At 43.8% G+C, this 19387-nt stretch overlaps 1 protein-coding gene across 4 annotated transcripts in view; it reads left to right on the forward strand.

The window, feature by feature from the left end:
• LOC117968496 (transmembrane protein 184B-like) overlaps window positions 1–19387 on the forward strand; it is a 65257-nt gene that overhangs the window by 28899 nt on the left and 16971 nt on the right. For 2 of the 4 annotated variants that reach the window (XM_059016126.1, XM_059016127.1), the window contains exons 2-5: window positions 6738–6965; window positions 12473–12502; window positions 12747–12912; window positions 18208–18298. In XM_059016126.1, coding sequence (XP_058872109.1) covers window positions 6738–6965; window positions 12473–12502; window positions 12747–12912; window positions 18208–18298 — 515 coding nt within the window. The remainder of the gene's footprint in view (window positions 1–6737; window positions 6966–12472; window positions 12503–12746; window positions 12913–18207; window positions 18299–19387) is intronic. The other 2 variants (XM_059016128.1, XM_059016129.1) reach the window with 1 other exon arrangement.

The following is a 19387-nucleotide window of genomic DNA, read 5'->3' on the forward strand; positions in this document are numbered from 1 at the left end:
AGATGCATCTAACAAGCAGGCTGTTCCCTCTCGCTGATGTGTCCCATTAAGAGATGCATCTAACAAGCATGCTGTTCCCTCTCGCTGATGTGTCCCATTAAGAGATGCATCTAACAAGCATGCTGTTCCCTCTCGCTGATGTGTCCCATTAAGAGATGCATCTAACAAGCATGCTGTTCCCTCTACGCTGATGTGTCCCATTAAGAGATGCATCTAACAAGCATGCTGTTCCCTCTACGCTGATGTGTCCCATTAAGAGATGCATCTAACAAGCAGGCTGTTCCCTCTCGCTGATGTGTCCCATTAAGAGATGCATCTAACAAGCATGCTGTTCCCTCTACGCTGATGTGTCCCATTAAGAGATGCATCTAACAAGCATGCTGTTCCCTCTACGCTGATGTGTCCCATTAAGAGATGCATCTAACAAGCAGGCTGTTCCCTCTCGCTGATGTGTCCCATTAAGAGATGCATCTAACAAGCATGCTGTTCCCTCTCGCTGATGTGTCCCATTAAGAGATGCATCTAACAAGCATGCTGTTCCCTCTCGCTGATGTGTCCCATTAAGAGATGCATCTAACAAGCATGCTGTTCCCTCTACGCTGATGCGTCCCATTAAGAGATGTATCTAACAAGCAGGCTGTTTCCTCTCGCTGATGTGTCCCATTAAGAGATGCATCTAACAAGCAGGCTGTTCCCTCTACGCTGATGCGTCCCATTAAGAGATGCATCTAACAAGCAGGCTGTTCCCTCTCGCTGATGTGTCCCATTAAGAGATGCATCTAACAAGCAGGCTGTTCCCTCTCGCTGATGTGTCCCATTAAGAGATGCATCTAACAAGCATGCTGTTCCCTCTACGCTGATGTGTCCCGTTAAGAGATGCATCTAACAAGCATGCTGTTCCCTCTACGCTGATGCGTCCCATTAAGAGATGCATCTAACAAGCATGCTGTTCCCTCTACGCTGATGCGTCCCATTAAGAGATGCATCTAACAAGCATGCTGTTCCCTCTCGCTGATGTGTCCCTGTGACAAGCTGGCTTTAGTGGTGACGTCAGACCAGAAAGGAGTACACAGACAGACAATAGTGGTAGGTGAAAAAAGTGCGTTTTATTGTAAAATAAAAAGGTTTAAAAAGAAAACGGCACACGGCACTTGAGGCCAAAATAAACAGACAAACAAAACGAATAGACACTAACAAACAGGGTGGATGAACGCTAAACACAAAACAAATACCGGGCTGGTTCTCCAGCACGTAGTAGCAGTTGTTGTTGTCATTATTTTCTTTAGTTTCTTTTAAATCGTTTTTACCTCCTCTCCACACCCGTTCTCCACTCACCAAACACACAACCCCGAGTGAGTGAAACGTGCATCTATATATACTGTTGTGCCGGGATTCAATTACTAATTAATTATTCACTTGAATCCCAGCACGTGAACTAATTTGTGCAACCCCGTGCTCACATACTATTAAATACTTTAAATGCACGTGAAGTGCAATCCCTGTGCCTAAATACAACTATATATTTTAAATCACTCGTGCTACAGAGACCCATTTATATCCCGTGCACCAATATCTATACACCAACATTAACACACCACACGAAACATATAACACACAAATTCACACAGGGGCGGGGCACATTGCCACAATCCCGTTAGAGGTGCATCTAACAAGCAGGCTGTTCCCTCTCTGCTGATGTATCCCATTTAGAGATGCATTACAGTGAGTTGCTCTGTATGTGGGTCACCTATTGCTGTCTGTGACCAGCATTCCTGTTTAAGTTTTCATTTCAAAGCAGGCTTGGCAGTTCCTCTTTGTTCTTGCACACAGAGAGCTTGCGTTCTACCCCGAGGTGGTTAACTAGGTGGCTGCTATGATAGCTTGTGCTAGAAGTGACCTGCTGCCGTTTTGAACTGTTCCTGTTCTTATTATGCATGTCTTTTTCAACAGGGTATTTGTATATGGAAATTAAAGAAGTAAAGGCTTATTTTGCAAGAGTTTCCTTTGCATTATTCCATGTTACTATTGATGTACTTATTCCCGGCCATCAGGGTTTTCCTCACGCTGATCCTGTAGCTCTGATTGGATGGATGTTACTGAAGGCTTCTTTTCTCTGGAAGTCGAGTCCTTCCTGAGCTGTAGGTTAATGGCTTATCAAGGAAATAGCTGACCTGCGATTGATCAGATGGACCTCTATTACAAGAGGCTATTAACCCTATTGTCAATGTAGATCACATCATAGGAGAACAGTGCTCAGGATCATTAACCCTATTGTCAATGTAGATCACATCATAGGAGAACAGTGCTCAGGATCACCAGTTGAATCCTTTCGCTACGGTGAACATTTTACCTGTTTGAGGTCTGAATGACATAACTTGACTTTCGGCTTGTGTATCGGGATAAATATTCACCAAAAGTATACCATAGTATACCTTTCTAAACAGCTGAGAGTCTGAAGATTATTAAGACCATAACATTTTCACTCAATGATGAAATATACCCTACGATTACCTGGCTCAAATGTAAAATAAGTTTTAAATTGTACTTAAATTCATTTCTCTTTAGAAATGTCCCTATGAGTGTAATTTTAGTGATCTCCTACCTAGAAATGAAAAGTATCAGTGGTAGACACAACTCTCAGGAATTCTAAATTTTATAATTGCTTTCATTTTACACCAAGTTGTTTGACAGGTGTGTAATGTGAAGAAGTTTGCCATCAGATAGATCTGTCAACTCATCAACATCTTCTGTAAAAAAAATAAAAAAAAAATACATATTTTCATATATATATACAGTACTGTGCAAAAGTTTTAGGCAGGTGTGAAAAAATCCTGTAAAGTAAGAATGCTTTCAAAAACAGACATGTTAATAGATTATATTTATCAATTAAGTAAATGCAAAGTGAGTGAGCAGAAGAAAAATCTAAATCAAATCCATATTTGGTGCGACCACCCTTTGCCTTCAAAACAGCATCAATTCTTCTAGGTACACTTGCACAAAGTCAGTGATTTTGTAGGCATATAGTCAGGTGTATGATTAAACAATTATACCAAACAGGTGCTAATGATCATCAATTCAATATGTAGGTTGAAACACAATCATTAACTGAAACGGAAACAGCTGTGTAGGAGGAATAAAACTGGGTGAGGAACAGCCAAACTCAGCTAACAAGGTGAGGTTGCTGAAGACAGTTTACTGTCAAAAGTCATACACCATGGCAAGACTGAGCACAGCAACAAAACACAAGGTAGTTATACTGCATCAGCAAGGTCTCTCCCAGGCAGAAATTTCAAGGCAGACAGGGGTTTCCAGATGTGCTGTCCAAGCTCTTTTGAAGAAGCACAAAGAAACGGGCAATGTTGAGGACTGTAGACGCAGTGGTCGGCCAAGGAAACTTACTGCAGCAGATGAAAGACACATCATGCTTACTTCCCTTCACAATCGGAAGGTGTCCAGCAGTGCCATCAGCTCAGAATTGTCAGAAAACAGTGGGACCCTGGTACACCCATCTACTGTCCGGAGAAGTCTGGTCATAAGTGGCCTTCATGGAAGACTTGCGGCCAAAAAGCCATACCTCCGACGTGGAAACAAGGCCAAGCGACTCAACTATGCATGAAAACACAGGAACTGGGGTGCAGAAAAATGGCAGCAGGTGCTCTGGACTGATGAGTCAAAATTTGAAATATTGGGCTGTAGCAGAAGGCAGTTTGTTCGCCGAAGGGCTGGAGAGCGGTACACGAATGAGTGTCTGCAGGCAACAGTGAAGCATGGTGGAGGTTCCTTGCAAGTTTGGGGCTGCATTTCTGCAAATGGAGTTGAGGATTTGGTCAGAATTAATGGTCTCCTCAATGCTGAGAAGTACAGGCAGATACTTATCCATCATGCAATACCATCAGGGAGGCATCTGATTGGCCCCAAATTTATTCTGCAGCATGACAACGACCCCAAACATACGGCGAAAGTCATTAAGAACTATCTTCAGCGTAAAGAACAGGGAGTCCTGGAAGTGATGGTATGGCCCCCACAGAGCCCTGATCTCAACATCATCGAGTCTGTCTGGGATTACATGAAGAGAGAGAAGCAACTGAGGCTGCCTAAATCCACAGAAGAACTGTGGTTAGTTCTCCAAGATGTTTGGGCCAACCTACCTGCCGAGTTCCTTCAAAAACTGTGTGCAAGTGTACCTAGAAGAATTGATGCTGTTTTGAAGGCAAAGGGTGGTCACACCAAATATTGATTTGATGTAGATCTTTCTTCTCTTCACTCACTTTGCATTTTGTTAATTGATAAATATAAACTATTAAATGTCTATTTTTTCACACCTGCCTAAAACTTTTGACAGTACTGTATATATATAAAATAAACAATGGGTTGGGTGCGCATTCTTGGTTATGTAAAGTAATGTAATGCTGCATTTTAAAATCATGGTATATACAGCAATCAAAACCGAAACTGAATGCTGCACCTCATAATAAAAGCTCTCTCTATTGGCCTGGGGCTTTAGTGAAAGTTATCCCTGAACTTTGTCCTGTGAATATTTCACTACAGTTAATGTTTACTTAATTTGTTTTTGGGTTTACTGTATAAACATTTTGGGTGATTCAGTATGATTTCTGGTAAGCTTGTACTTGATCGCCGAATCTCCCAACAGAAAAAAATAAAACAAAAACTCACTCGTCTGGCTTTCTGTCTGTCTAACTTTACTTTTAGTTTCTAACTTCAGTTTTGAAAGTATATGGTTGTTTAAAAAGGCTTAAAATGGGCGTCTAACGTCATCATTACATCATCATTCATGTGTGAACGATTTCTAGCGGCGCCGTAGCAAAAGGGTTAAAGGTGTTTGATATTCTCGTTCACGGGCTGAACGTTTTTATCCTGCGCATATCCCTGGCAAAGGGGGCAGAGTGTAGACAGTAGTACATGACATGCGTCTATGTGACAGTTTTCCATGTATCTAGAGAAGCACTTCTGAAACTTGGTAAGGACATTCTGCAGCACTATTGAGAGTATCAGAATCAGGGAGTTCTGCATGCAGGGTCTTGCTCAGGATTCTTGGAGGTATTGGAGGCTGTCTGTCTTGGGTCACCATGCATATGGTGGATGCAGGCATTGGTGAATTGTTTGCATATCAGGTTGAGAATGTCAAGCCCTGTTTGCTGTTAATGCAAGACTCTGCTCTGACCTCAATGGCTCCCGTCCATTCATCATTTTTTGTTGCATAGCCTTTGAGGTCTTTTGCCAGACCATGGGGATTGACCTTTTATAACAGGAAATGATATTGTACAGGGATGGAAAGAAGACTCCCATTGCATAGCAGTTTGATCCATTACACTTTAACTTGTTTCCTATGCTCACTGGGGCTAATCAAACTCGTAGTAAAACCTGGAATGGGTGAAACTGCCGTGCAATAGGAGTCCTGTTCCATCCTGTCCCATCCATGTGGAACCATGAGAATGGAAGTGTGGGCTTTCTTCTGCAACAGTGTACAAAATAAACTAAAGAAACAAAACTCTTTAGCACAGAGACAAGGGGACAGTTGATAATGTTCTAAGTAAGATGTATGAAAATTGATTTTGAAAAGAACTTGGTTAGCACTCCTTTTAAAGGGGACCAGTGATAATGTTGCTCATTGATAACAGGTATGGATTTTAAAGCCTTGGACACACCGTTTTAAATCTTTAAATTTGTGTCCTTTTTTCAGAACACTGGGGAACATTCTAAAGCACTTCAGAAACCAAAAAAAGTTCAGGTTTTTATTTTTTTTAGCACACTAATATATATATTTTTAAACGTTAAATATTTTTTTATTATGTTGTATTCTGCTTAGAGGTACATGTCTAAAAACGTGTTATTCTATGACCCGGGATAGGATTTTCTACTATGTTTTTAAAATGTAAGTGTTCCCTTCAGTTAACCTTGCTTGTGTTATTCACTTGTAAAGTGCCTGGTAATTGTTCCAGGGATTCCCCTGTGTGCTGCAGTCGGCTCACTTGCCCTCGGTCTGTCCTGTCAGTTCACCAGCATCACAGCGCTTGCTCAGTGTGGGCGGGGATTATGAAAGTAAACAATCTTCTCTGATCAGTGAAAAATGGTTCTGAGGGAATGAGCTGTATTAAATCATATAACAGAATGCCAGCACCTAGCACAGTAAATGAAAGCACATGTATTGGATTGATAGATGACTTTACCAAGTCGTAAACAATGAGAGCTGTGGAGCAAAAGTAAGGATAATCTGGAATGTAGCTACTCTCTGAAAAATTGGTAAAAATACATGTGCTTGTATTTAGTAGTGGTGGTGGGATTGTGAGGTGATTTTTATCCACAGCCGCTCATGCTAGGACAGGGCCTGCATCGTTCACATTGGAAACCCTGCTCCATACAGAAACAAGTAGCCTGAACTGACAGGAGATACTGACGTGATTCAACTCATGAAACACAGGTGAATCACTTTGACAATGTTAGGTGTTAATCAGAAGTACATGTGTAAAAGAAATGCATTAACTTTAAGACCTTAAAGGACAAAATAGCAGAACGGAGTGGCAGTCAAGGGGTTAACATGTTTGAAACATGTTGTAGCAACCAAATGAAGCCTCCATAGAAAAAGGGACAGGGAAACTGGAATGTAGTTTGAAACAACTTTAAAGGTAATAAGAGCTTAATCGTAAAGACATGAGAGAATCAAACTGCTTGTTGTGGTTGAAGCCTAACTCTCTCTCTCTCTCTCCTCTCTCTCTCAGATGAGCAGGCTCTGGAGGAGAGATGTTCCCCTGGTGGCCCCTGGCTCCTCTGTGGGGGAGGTTGCACCCGGCCCTCACTCCACGGCCACCCCGGCCAGCCCCAACATGTCATGGATCCCTGAGGAGCCCATCACCCCGCTGGGGGAGCCCTTCTTCCTCATGACCACCTCGGCACAGGCCATCTCCGGCTTCTTCGTGTGGACAGCACTGCTCCTCACCTGCCAGCAGGTACAGAGCACTGTCCTGCACACTGCAGGCTGGCATGTCGCACACATTCACATATACATATTGCTAAGGACCTTCTTTACTTTGCATAATGTCACTGGTAGTCCTCATTTGTACATCGGCAACATCACCATCATTCCCCTTTTAGAGGAGTGATAGCAAGACTTTCAATTCCATTAATTTTTTTAAATGTTTTATTTTTTACCTCTTATACAGACATGCTCAAATTTGTTGGTACCCCTCCACAAAAAACGAAGAATGCACAATTTTCTCTGAAATAACTTGAAAACTGCTCCAGCTGTCTCAGGTTTGATGGGTGCCTTCTCCAGACTGCAAGTTTCAGCTTTTTCCGTAGATGTTCGATAGGATTCAGATCAGGACTCATAGAAGGCCACTTCAGAATAGTCCAATGTTTTGTTCTTATCCATTCTTGGGTGCTTTTAGCTGTGTGTTTTGGGTCATTATCCTGTTGGAGGACCCATGACCTGCGACTGAGACTGAGCTTTCTGACACTGGGCAGTACGTTTCGCTCCAGAATGCCTTGATTCTTGAGATTTCATTGTGCCCTGCACAGATTCAAGGCACCCTGTGCCAGGCGCAGCAAAGCAGCCCCAAAACATAACCAAGCCTCCTCCATGTTTCACTGTAGGTATGGTGTTCTTTTCTTTGAAAGCTTCATTTTTTTGTCTGTGAACATAGAGCTGATGTGACTTGCCAAAAAGCTCCAGTTTTGACTCATCTGTCCAAAGGACATTCTCCCAGAAGGATTGTGGCTTGTCAATATGCATTTTAGCAAATTCCAGTCTGGCTTTTTTATGTTTTTCTTTCAAAAGTGGAGTCCTCCTGGGTCTTCTTCCATGGAGCCCACTTTTGCTCAAAAAGCAACGGATGGTGCGATCAGAAACTGACGTACCTTCACCTTGGAGTTCAGCTTGTATCTATTTGGCAGTTATCCTTGGTTCTTTTTCTACCATTCGCACTATCCTTCTGTTCACTCTGGGGTCGATTCCTCTTGCGGCCGCGCCCAGGGAGGTTGGCTACAGTTCCATGGACCTTAACCCTTTGCGGTCCATTTATTAATCGCGCGTCAGGCACGCCAGGAATAATTAATTTTCACACGCGCAGTTAATTTTATACGCGCTGTTTAAAAGTATTTTTTTTCACAGTCAAACGGGTTTAAATGGCCCTGCATATCAACAAAGCACACACTAGGCATCTCCAGCCCCTCCCCAGCCTTTTGTTTGCTATAGCGTTCAGCTGTGTAAGAAATAAATAATAATAATAATAAGTCGTACATACCGATCGATCATCTCCAGATCACTCGTTTTATCACCAAACTCCTCAATAATGCGATCAAAGTCATTATTTTATTACTATAACATCTGAAAAAAGCTCTGCAAATGTCCATGATAGTCTCAGTGCGCTGACGCACTTAGCCAGCTTGTTTATTATGGACGCCCATTATCTGATACCTGATACCATGTATGACTATTCATGAAATACGCCTTTTTTTTTTTTTTTTTTTTTTTTCCGACTTGTCTCGGCTCCTGTCGCTACCACTCGGCAATTGAATGGTTTTCTCGGCTTTTTCCGGAGAAAAAACGACTAAACACCCGTTTATTGCGTTGCTATAATGATGTCGGACCCAGTCCGACAAAGGACCTGTGAGGAATAATTGCAATGTCGGACCCAGTCCGACAATGGACCGCAAAGGGTTAAACTTCTTAATAATATTTGCAACTGTTGTCACAGGAACATCAGGCTGCTTGGAGATAGTCTTGTAGCCTTTACCTTTACCATGCTTGTCTATTATTTTCTTTCTGATCTCCTCAGACAACTCTCTCCTTTGCTTTCTCTGGTCCATGTTCAGTGTGGTGCACACAATGATACCAAACAGCACAGTGACTACTTTTCTCCATTTAAATAGGCTGAATGACTGATTACAAGATTGGAGACATGTGTGATACTAATTAAAGAAACTAATTAGTTTGAAATATCACTATAATCCAATTCTTTATTATCTTTTCTAAGGGGTACCAACAAATGTGTCCAGGCCATTTTAGAATATCTTTGTAGAATAAGCAATAATTCATCTCTTTTCACAGCTTCTTTGCTTTATTCTATGACATACCAAAGGCACGCAAGTATACATGATAAAATAGCTTTTAATTTCATCACTTTTCAGGAGGAATGAAGCATTATTTCAATGAGCTGTAAGGGTACCAACAAATTTGAGCACGTCTGTATGCTGGATATGCATATCCCCTGTGACAAGGATATAGTTGAAGTGTCTAGATATGTACATGATCTAGAGAACTTGTCAGATGGTGATGACGCTTGGTAAGGATATTGCATAGCGCGTTATTGTGATGTCTGCTTTATCACACTTACATTTTTGCATATACATTAGAGAAGCGTACCCAGTTGTGAAGCTGTGGATATATGGAAGCAGGCTTATTCACTTGTACTGAAACTTTATATGGGGGTATATGGAGTCCAATAATATACAGCGATGGAAGTAAGACTCCTATTGCACAGCAGCTTCACCCATTCCAGGTTTTAAATACGAGCTTGATTAGCCAGTGTATAGGAAACACGCTCTTATTCTTATTAAACTTCTAGTAAAACCAGGAATTGATCAAACTGCTGTGCAATGGAAGTCTTATGTCCGTTCCTGTGTTACTGGTGCTTTGGTAAGAACAAGGATGTGAAAGCCTTGGTTAACTGCTTAATACATTCCAGTGGAACTCTGCACAGGGATAATGAGCTGCACCTGTTTAGACGTCACATTTTGCTCAAAACAACAGAGCACAAAGCTGCCTGGAGGTGAATGGAGATGCGGGGGTTACCTAGTGCCGTTGCCTAGCAACATGTGCCACCTGCGCAAGCTGTGACATCAGAGGCTGGGTTGCTAAGCAGAGGCTTGTATTTCTCTCATATGGGCGTGGCTGCAGGCAGATGGAGATGTTAGTCAGATATTCACAGGCGCAAAAACAACTGGATGCTACAGTCACCGCAAATACTGTTACTGAAGTTGATGATGTTCATGACCCCAAGTTAGGAAAAGTGTCATTGTGCATGGATGAAAATAAGACTCCCAGTGCAATAAGACACACAAGCTTGTTACATATACACTGGGGCTAATCAGATTTTATAACCTGGAATGGGTGAAACTGCTATGCAATAAGAGTGATTTCATAATGTGATGCAATAAAATTCTAATGATTTTTATCATGCAGTTGTAACATCAAATGGACCCAGAACATGCACTGGTAATACTCCAATTTGCTAAGGATTTTTATAATTAGCTCTGGGCCTGCAAAAATTGAACCAGACTCAAAACCTGATCGCAGAATAAGGAATGTTCCCATGTTGCTTAAAACATGTAGGTACCACCTCCCAGCCCTACAGATAAGGTGCATTCAGCTGTGTGTGAGAAGCACTGATCCATCTGGCACAGAATACTGTGACTGACCTGGATTAATCCGAGGCAGTGCTGTGCTGTGGACTAAACCAGACTGGGGAGATCAGAGATGATTACTGCCGATATGAGTCAGCAGCACGCTGTTGATTAGGGGTCTTTGCGGAAGGTAATACTCTGGGTAGTTCTAGTTTTATATGGTTACACAGTACAGCCAGGCTCTGTTCAATATTAAATCACTATACCAAAAACAAAACAATAAAAAGAGATCTCCTTCTCCCTTCTTTTTTATTTTTCAAGTTTGGAATCCATCTCCCATGCCCCTGTTTGTTCTGAAGGCTTATGTGCTGTTTAGTTCACAAAATGACAGCTTCAATGAAAGAGGAAGCGTTTGTGCCCACCGCTGCCTTGAGTAGTGATGTAAACAAACTTGCAAACCAAAAACGTCTGGTTTCCGATGAAGCAGAGTGCTTGTGTAACGGCAGTGTTTTATGACGCACAGCTGTTCTGGATTCTGTGGATGAGATGAGGCTAAAAGTTCTAAAACCTTGCGGTGCGCGGGGTCCCGGCACGGCTCTCTTGCATAGTGGTTGAGATGCTCGCTTGCGGTGCGCGGGGTCCCGGCACGGCTCTCTTGCACAGTGGTTGAGATGCTCGCTTGTGGTGCGCATGGTCCCGGCACGGCTCTCTTGCACAGTGGTTGAGGCGCTCGCTTGCGATGCGCAGGGTCCCGGCACGGCTCTCTTGCACAGTGGTTGAGGCGCTCGCTTGTGGTGCGCAGGGTCCCGGCACGGCTCTCTTGCACAGTGGTTGAGATGCTCGCTTGCGGTGCGCGGGGTCCCGGCACGGCTCTCTTGCACAGTGGTTGAGATGCTCGCTTGTGGTGCGCGGGGTCCCGGCACGGCTCTCTTGCACAGTGGTTGAGGCGCTCGCTTGCGGTGCGCTGGGTCCCGGCACGGCTCTCTTGCACAGTGGTTGAGATGCTCGCTTGCGGTGCGCAGGGTCCCGGCACGGCTCTCTTGCATAGTGGTTGAGATGCTCGCTTGCGGTGCGCGGGGTCCCGGCACGGCTCTCTTGCACAGTGGTTGAGATGCTCGCTTGTGGTGCGCGGGGTCCCGGCACGGCTCTCTTGCACAGTGGTTGAGGCGCTCGCTTGCGGTGCGCAGGGTCCCGGCACGGCTCTCTTGCACAGTGGTTGAGGTGCTCGCTTGCGGTGCGCAGGGTCCCCGCCCGGCTCTCTTGCACAGTGGTTGAGGCGCTCGCTTGTGGTGCGCAGTGTCCCGGCACGGCTCTCTTGCACAGTGGTTGAGGCGCTCGCTTGCGGTGCGCAGGGTCCCGGCACGGCTCTCTTGCACAGTGGTTGAGATGCTCGCTTGCGGTGCGCAGGGTCCCCGCCCGGCTCTCTTGCACAGTGGTTGAGATGCTCGCTTGCGGCGCGCAGGGTCCCGGCACGGCTCTCTTGCACAGTGGTTGAGGCGCTCGATGGAGTGAGCGGTGTTGCCAGCCTCTGCACTATTTCACATAAAGAGAAGGCTAAACTGTGGAAGCATATTGCAAACGATCATTCAGGAATTACATTTTAGCTTTGAACATGATTAAGGGACATGGAAAGCAATGAAGTTTGAACGCAAGGCCTGTGTGTTTCTGTTTACATGAGTCGTGACGAAACATAGAAATGGATTTCTACTTGCGCATCAAATGCAGTGCTCTGATCTACTAGCAATCACAATGTCATTTATTTAAACAAATCCCATTGCATAGCGGTTTGATCCATTCCTGGTTTCACTGAGTTTAATAAGACACACCTGAGCTTTCTTACCTACACACTGGGGCTAATCAGGCTCGTAGTAAAACATGGAGTGGGTGAAACTGTTATGCAGTAGGTAGTAACATGGTACAGTAGTAGCTTTATTATATGTTGTTGAGAATATCAATACTGGTGTGTTTGTCTGTGCCATTTACATTTTTCCATGTATCTGGAGAACATGTCAAATTTCTTATTTAACATTTAATTATTAATTTTCCTAAACTGTAATGCTGTTGATATGCATCATGGTTAACCTTTTTCATCTCTCCTTTTGTACCACAGTGGCAGGAATGTACTACAGTGGTTGGAGATGTAAGTTACTGACATACTTGTTTATAATACAGCAGGGGTACAAAATACAAGCTCTCAAGGTCCTCCAGGTTCTGCAGGTATAATGAAGCTGGTGTCCTCCAGGTTCTGCAGGTATAAAGCTGGTGTCCTCTAGGTCCTCCAGGTTCTGCAGGTATAATGAAGCCGGTGTCCTCGAGGTCCTCCAGCTTCTGCAGGTCTTATTCTGAAGCTGGTTATGAACTCGTCTCCCTGTGTGTCTCTGCAGATCTACATGCACCTGCGCTACTACAGCGCCCCGAACGAGCAGAGATACATTGTGAGGATCCTCTTCATCGTTCCCATCTACGCCTTTGACTCCTGGCTCAGTCTGCTCTTCTTCACCAATGACCAGTACTACGTCTACTTCGACACGGTCAGGGACTGCTACGAAGGTAAGGGCACGGTCAGGGACTGCTACGAAGGGAAGGGCACGGTCAGGGACTGCTACGAAGGGAGGAGCACGGTCAGGGACTGCTACGAAGGGAGGGGCACGGTGAATGAAATTGCATCACATTATGATTAAATGTTAAATACATAATTTTAACATACAAGTCAATATTTTTTTTATTCCTAAAAAAAATGAACCGCTGTTTTTCTACATCACACACCAACTTTCTTTGCAACAGAAACCACAGGAGACTCATACTCACTGCACAGTTACACGACCCTGAATTGCTCTGAAAAGCGATCTCCGTTCATCATTTGAAAATACTGTATTCCAATTAAATGAAGTGACGTCCCAATTAAAGACATAGATAGAACCATCTCCCAGAGTTGTGTCCCATTTATAAGCAGACATCCCGATTAGGCGGCACCGACTGTACCATATCCATAAAGCACATGGTTTTTAATTTAAGTGAATTCATTGGTTCTTTTTATAGTGGAATTCCCTCCGTTTTAAAAACGGCTGCAAACTTGAGCCTAGTTAAAGCCTGCCTATTTTCACAATGTACCTGAATAGCGCTGCTGATGTAACAGATCCATTGACATAGATTATGTTGTTGTTGTCTGTATGATGGGTTGACATAACATGTGTTTGTGTAGCTGCTGATGTGCCCCAGGATATAACTATAAATAAATAATCTGCATTATTTATATATATAGTAGACTCTGATATTGAAGTGGTACAGCCATCTGAAATGTCTTTAGAATATAGTAGACTCTGATATTGAAGTGGTACAGCCATCTGAAATGTCTTTAGAATATAGTAGACTCTGATATTGAAGTGGTACAACCATCTGAAATGTCTTTAGAATATAGTAGACCCTGACATTGAAGTGGTACAGCCATCTGAAATGTCTTTACTGTGTAGTAGACCCTCATAAGGATGTGATAGTCATCTGAAAAGTCTTTTTATCGATGGCCATGCTGTCGCATCACAGTTAGCTATGCAGTTCAGTTCGTATTGAACTCTATTTTATAATGTAGTCCAGGGTGCTGTGTATGAAGCTGATTTCCACCCAGTCCAGGTCTGAGCAGACAGTAACCTGCTCTGACCTTGTCGTGTAGAACAGCAGCTATACTGTGTACCATATCCATGTATTTAACAATGTGTAAGATAGCTGTCCTCTGCATTAACACTTTAATTGATATGAAGGTTACAAATCAATATACCCTTGGGAAACTGAAATAGTATTTTTTTTTTAACCACTTTGACCTTTAGCCTTGTATATAAGAGGTTTTTTTTAGGAATACAAGTTAAAATTCTTTTGAAAGCCTGTTAAACAGTATATGAAAATGAGATGTATATCTCAAGAGTTCTGGTTAGATAAATCAATTTGAAATATACACCTAACTCAAATTTGTAGAACTCTTTGCCATGTCTTCGATAAACATTCAGCTAGTTTTTAGCAAACTGACACTGCAGTAACATTTCTAGCTTTTGTCTTTTGTAGTCTGTATTAGACTTATACAACCCTATTCCCACCTCACCCTTTTATAAAGTGATTAAAAAGAGAACAGAACAGTTCTCGTGCAAGTTATTACCAGGTTTACAGCCTTCTCTCCCTCTATACCAGCGTCAACAGGAGGCAGATGGTGCTTTTATAAGGAGGCTCGTGGGCCATCTTTGTTTTGTTGTTTTTTTTTGTGGTGAGGCCTAATAAGATATCTGAGGTTGGGATGCTTGTTGCCTAGCAACAGCCAATGAGCCGTCTCCTAGGAAGGGGATTTTACAGCAGACAAATGAGTTTAGTTTAATGTTAACCTTCTATCACTGCTGCTCTCCTTAAATCCTGCTCTCCCAAATCACTGCATGATTTGGGAGAGCAGGATATAAGGAGGTGAAAATCTGCTCATGGATGTGTACTGTAAGCTGTAGCACACACTTTAGTGTGTAGAATTTGTTTGGCCTTTCAGATTAATCTGGGAACCCAAGATATATCAGGAGAACATGCCCCACACCAGGGCAAGGCCAAGTAAAGTGTGTACAGTAGACTCAATGGAACTGACTCCTGTTCAGATCCAACCCCCACTATACAATATATATATATATATATATATATATATATATCTATATCTATATCTATATATATATAATTATGTGCCCAGTCTAAAACAAAAATATGTTTGGCATATTAAATATGTAGACATACTAACTAAATAATTCTACAAATGTACATCTTTTTATTTAAGAACATAAAGTTTACAAACGAGAGGAGGCCATTCAGCCCACCTTGCTCGTTTGGTTTTTAGTAGCTTATTGATCCCAGAATCTCGTCAAGCAGCTTCTTGAAGGATCCCAGAGTGTCAGCTTCAACAACATTACTGGGGAGTTAGTTCCAGACCCTCACAATTCTCTGTGTAAAAAAGTGCCTCCTATTTTCTGTTCTGAATGCCCCTTTATCTAATCTCCATTTGTGATCCCTGGTCCTTGTTCCTTTTTTCAGGTCGATAAAGTCCCCTGGGTCGACATTGTCTATACCTTTTGAGAGCTAGACTGCGTAGTCTTCTTTGTTCAAGACTGAATAGATTCAATTATTTTAGTCTGTCTGCATACGACATGCCTACACACACACATTACTAATGCATTGTAAAGTTTTAACATTACTTCCCTTGATGTAAATTATAAGAACAATTTAATTAAGAAGGCCTACAGGTTTGTTAATGTAATTGTACATTTTGATATCGTAGTCTTCCTTCGCAGCATGTTTACGTCTGGTGACAGAAGCGTGCATTATGATTGGGTTGCATTACGTTGTTCCTGTGTGTTGCCAGCTTGTCAAATGCAGGCTTGTCTCTCATGTGGCCACCGCAAACTGCAAGGCAACACACAGGCAACAACACATGTGTTCCTCTTGTTGTTGCTGTCAACAAAAGTCGCCCGTGTGACCAGGCCTTTTACACCAAGCAGGTTCAGCTGCACATATTGCCTTCCATACAATGTAAGGAGTTCAAAGCCATGGACAGCCCTCTGTTTAACAAGAGGTTCTGTGCTATGACAATGGGGGGGCACTCCTCAGTGTCAGAGGAAGGGGAGAAGAGAAGAGAGAGGCCATCTGCCTTCCCTACGTCTGGCTGTGCAAATAGCTGAGCAGACTGGGGCTGACAGACTCCTGTGTAGAGAACAATGCAGGCTCTCCAGCGCGCGCACACACAGACATGCACAGAGTGGTAGGGCAGCTGTGCACACGCACACGCGCACACACACACACACAGACATGCACAGAGTGGCAGGGCCGCTGCAGCTGTGCACACGCACACACACTCACGCACACACACACACAGACATGCACAGTGGCAGGGCCACTGCAGCTGTGCACACACATGCACAGAGTGGCAGGGCCACTGCAGCTGTGCACACACACACACACACACACACAGCAACAGAATCCACGATGAGGGATTCTCAGGAGGTCAAATAAAAATAATTGGGCAATTCTCATATGCAGACTAAGAATGTATTTGCATTGAGATTAATCATAACAAGTTGAATAACTGCGTTAAACATTGACCTAGGTGAGCAGCAGGGAATCGGCAAACAGTAGCCGGTGTGTCATTCCTGAATGCTTTTATCTGTGGGGGGGGGGGGGGGGAATGGTTTTGCCATTTTGTACATAATCCAAACACTGTGTGCAGACGAAGGCAGCACCAATAACAGAGTATGCACCCTTTCAAAGGTATACTGCCAATAAAGCGCCATCCCTAGTTTTGCATTTCCATTAGCTACAGAGGGTTACAATGTGCTTATAGCAAACATGTATTCCAACCACAATTGGCCATATTTTCAGAGCATTTACTCAAGTCTTAAATTCAATCCAATTGTTTCAATCTGGTGAAAAAAACAACTTAATTTTACAAAACCAGAACCAACAACTAAGTGATGTATTTCAGGTCCTCATAAGCACAGTCAGCGTGTTTTGTTTTTCATTTGTAACATTAATAAACTAATTTCTCCCCTCCCAAATAGGATTTAATTAAAGAATGGAGGAAACGTTTATGAAATATGTCCCAGTGTGTGGTATTGCATTGGGTCATAGAAAGTTCTCAGTTTCCATGCAGCGCTCACAGCAAATCTGTTACACTTGCACTTCCTAGGTCAGTCATTTCACCGGAGTGTCTTCTGTGCCATGTTACTGGCTGAAAGCATGTCAGTCAGTACAGGGAATAGCTGATTGGTTAATGACAGGAAAAACCATTGAAGGAAGTGCAACACTATCCAAAAGCATAGTTTGGAAAAAGAGATTTATTTAACCTGGCACCTAAACATGTTTCTTTAGAAACTGCACATTTGAGACCTGTGTAACAAACGCACATTAGCTGAATTGTGGGCTCTTGTCATTGCTTCACCTCCTGCCAGGTCCCAGTTGAAAGGAGTCTGTGGTCTCAGCCTTGCCTCCCGAGGGTAGAGATCGGTGTAATCCACAGCAGAGCAGAGATTGTGCAGTGCCTTGCCACACTGCACTGCAGTGGGTTCTTTACAGGATTTAGATCTGTTCAATTCACAGGACCTTTCTCTGTCTCCGTAGTTAACTGCATTGTGCAAGGCACTTAGGAAGCAGGAATTCCCTGGTTTAAAATAGGTCCTCCTTCATGAACTTGTGCTAATGCGGGTTTGGCACTGCTGACCGAGCTCAGCATTTGGCTCATGGATGAGATTGTTACGTCGTGTGTTGGGTGAATTCACAAAGGCATTTACTCCATGTCATTGAAGAAAAACACAGGCTGAAGTTACACAACTTTAATAAAAGGGTTCTTAGGTATTCTTAAATGTATGGTTAAAATCAACTTTTTAACAACTTCTTTTCCAGTGTACATATTGCACTACTATAAATCATTGCTTATTAAAATCCGTGTATTTAAAGAGGATACCGTTCTCTATTCAGGGATACCAAGATATTCAGTAAGTAAAGGGTCTGCATGGGGATTTCTTACTGTTAAAGTAAATGTTATATTTCATTTTGAGAGCTATATTGAGGATGTGATGACCTGAAACAGAAACTGATACAAAGTGAACCTAAACAAGAATAATTGGTAATGCTACTATAAGAGATCAGTGGAGGGGAAGCGTGCCTACCTGCAGCTAAAACTGCCTTAGATAATGTGCACAAACTGGAGAACCAGCCAGGTCTGTTTTAATAATGATAAACTGGAGTTCACCCAGGAATCTCATTGTAGCCTCAAATTGAACAGGATTGTGGGCCAAAAAATAACTCTCTTGAACCTGTCTTCCCTCTGTCTTGCTGTAGCTTTTGTGATCTACAATTTCCTGAGCCTCTGCTATGAATTCCTCGGAGGGGAGAGCGCCATCATGTCAGAAATCAGAGGGAAGACGATTGAGTGAGTTTACTTGTTGTGGAAAACGTGAACTGGACTCCAATATACAAGCAATGCCCTTTTGTATGCAGGCAATTATTATGCAAGACACTGTATTGTAACTTGAATTATTTGAGGTTTATTTTAGACAAGTGCCCAAAATACCATAATAAATTGCTCACCTTTTTAAAGGAATGCATTTGTTTTGAAATGGTGCAGTGTACCTGTGTGAGTGGGAGGGGGTGCACAGTGGTGCAGTGTGCCTGCGTGCGTGGGAGGGGGTGCACAGTGGTGCAGTGTGCCTGCGTGCGTGGGAGGGGGTGCACAGTGGTGCAGTGTGCCTGCGTGCGTGGGAGGGGGTGCACAGTGGTGCAGTGTGCCTGCATGAGTGGGAGGGGGTTCACAGTGGTACAGTGTGCCTGTGTGATGTGGGGAGGGGGTGCACAGTGGTGCAGTGTGCCTGTATGAGTGGAAGAGAGTGCACAGTGGTGCAGTGTGCTGGTGGGAGGGGGTGCACAGTGGTGCAGTGTTCCTGTGTGAGTGGGAGAGGGTGCACAGTGGTGCAGTGTGCTGGTGGGAGGGGGTGCACAGTGGTGCAGTGTGCCTGCGTGCGTGGGAGGGGGTGCACAGTGGTGCAGTGTGCCTGCATGAGTGGGAGGGGGTGCACAGTGGTGCAGTGTGCCTGTATGAGTGGGAGGGGGTGCACAGTGGTGCAGTGTGCCTGCGTGCGTGGGAGGGGGTGCACAGTGGTGCAGTGTGCCTGCGTGAATGGGAGGGGGTACACAGTGGTGCAGTGTGACTGCGTGAGTGGGAGGGGGTTCACAGTGGTACAGTGTGCCTGTGTGATGTGGGGAGTGGGTGCACAGTGGTGCAGTGTGCCTGTATGAGTGGAAGAGAGTGCACAGTGGTGCAGTGTGCTGGTGGGAGGGGGTGCACAGTGGTGCAGTGTTCCTGTGTGAGTGGGAGAGGGTGCACAGTGGTGCAGTGTGCTGGTGGGAGGGGGTGCACAGTGGTGCAGTGTTCCTGTGTGAGTGGGAGAGGGTGCACAGTGGTGCAGTGTTCCTGTGTGAGTGGGAGGGGGTGCACAGTGGTGCAGTGTGCACATAAGCTGGC

This window comes from Acipenser ruthenus, chromosome 52 (assembly GCF_902713425.1).
Source record: "Acipenser ruthenus chromosome 52, fAciRut3.2 maternal haplotype, whole genome shotgun sequence".
NCBI lineage: Eukaryota > Metazoa > Chordata > Actinopteri > Acipenseriformes > Acipenseridae > Acipenser > Acipenser ruthenus.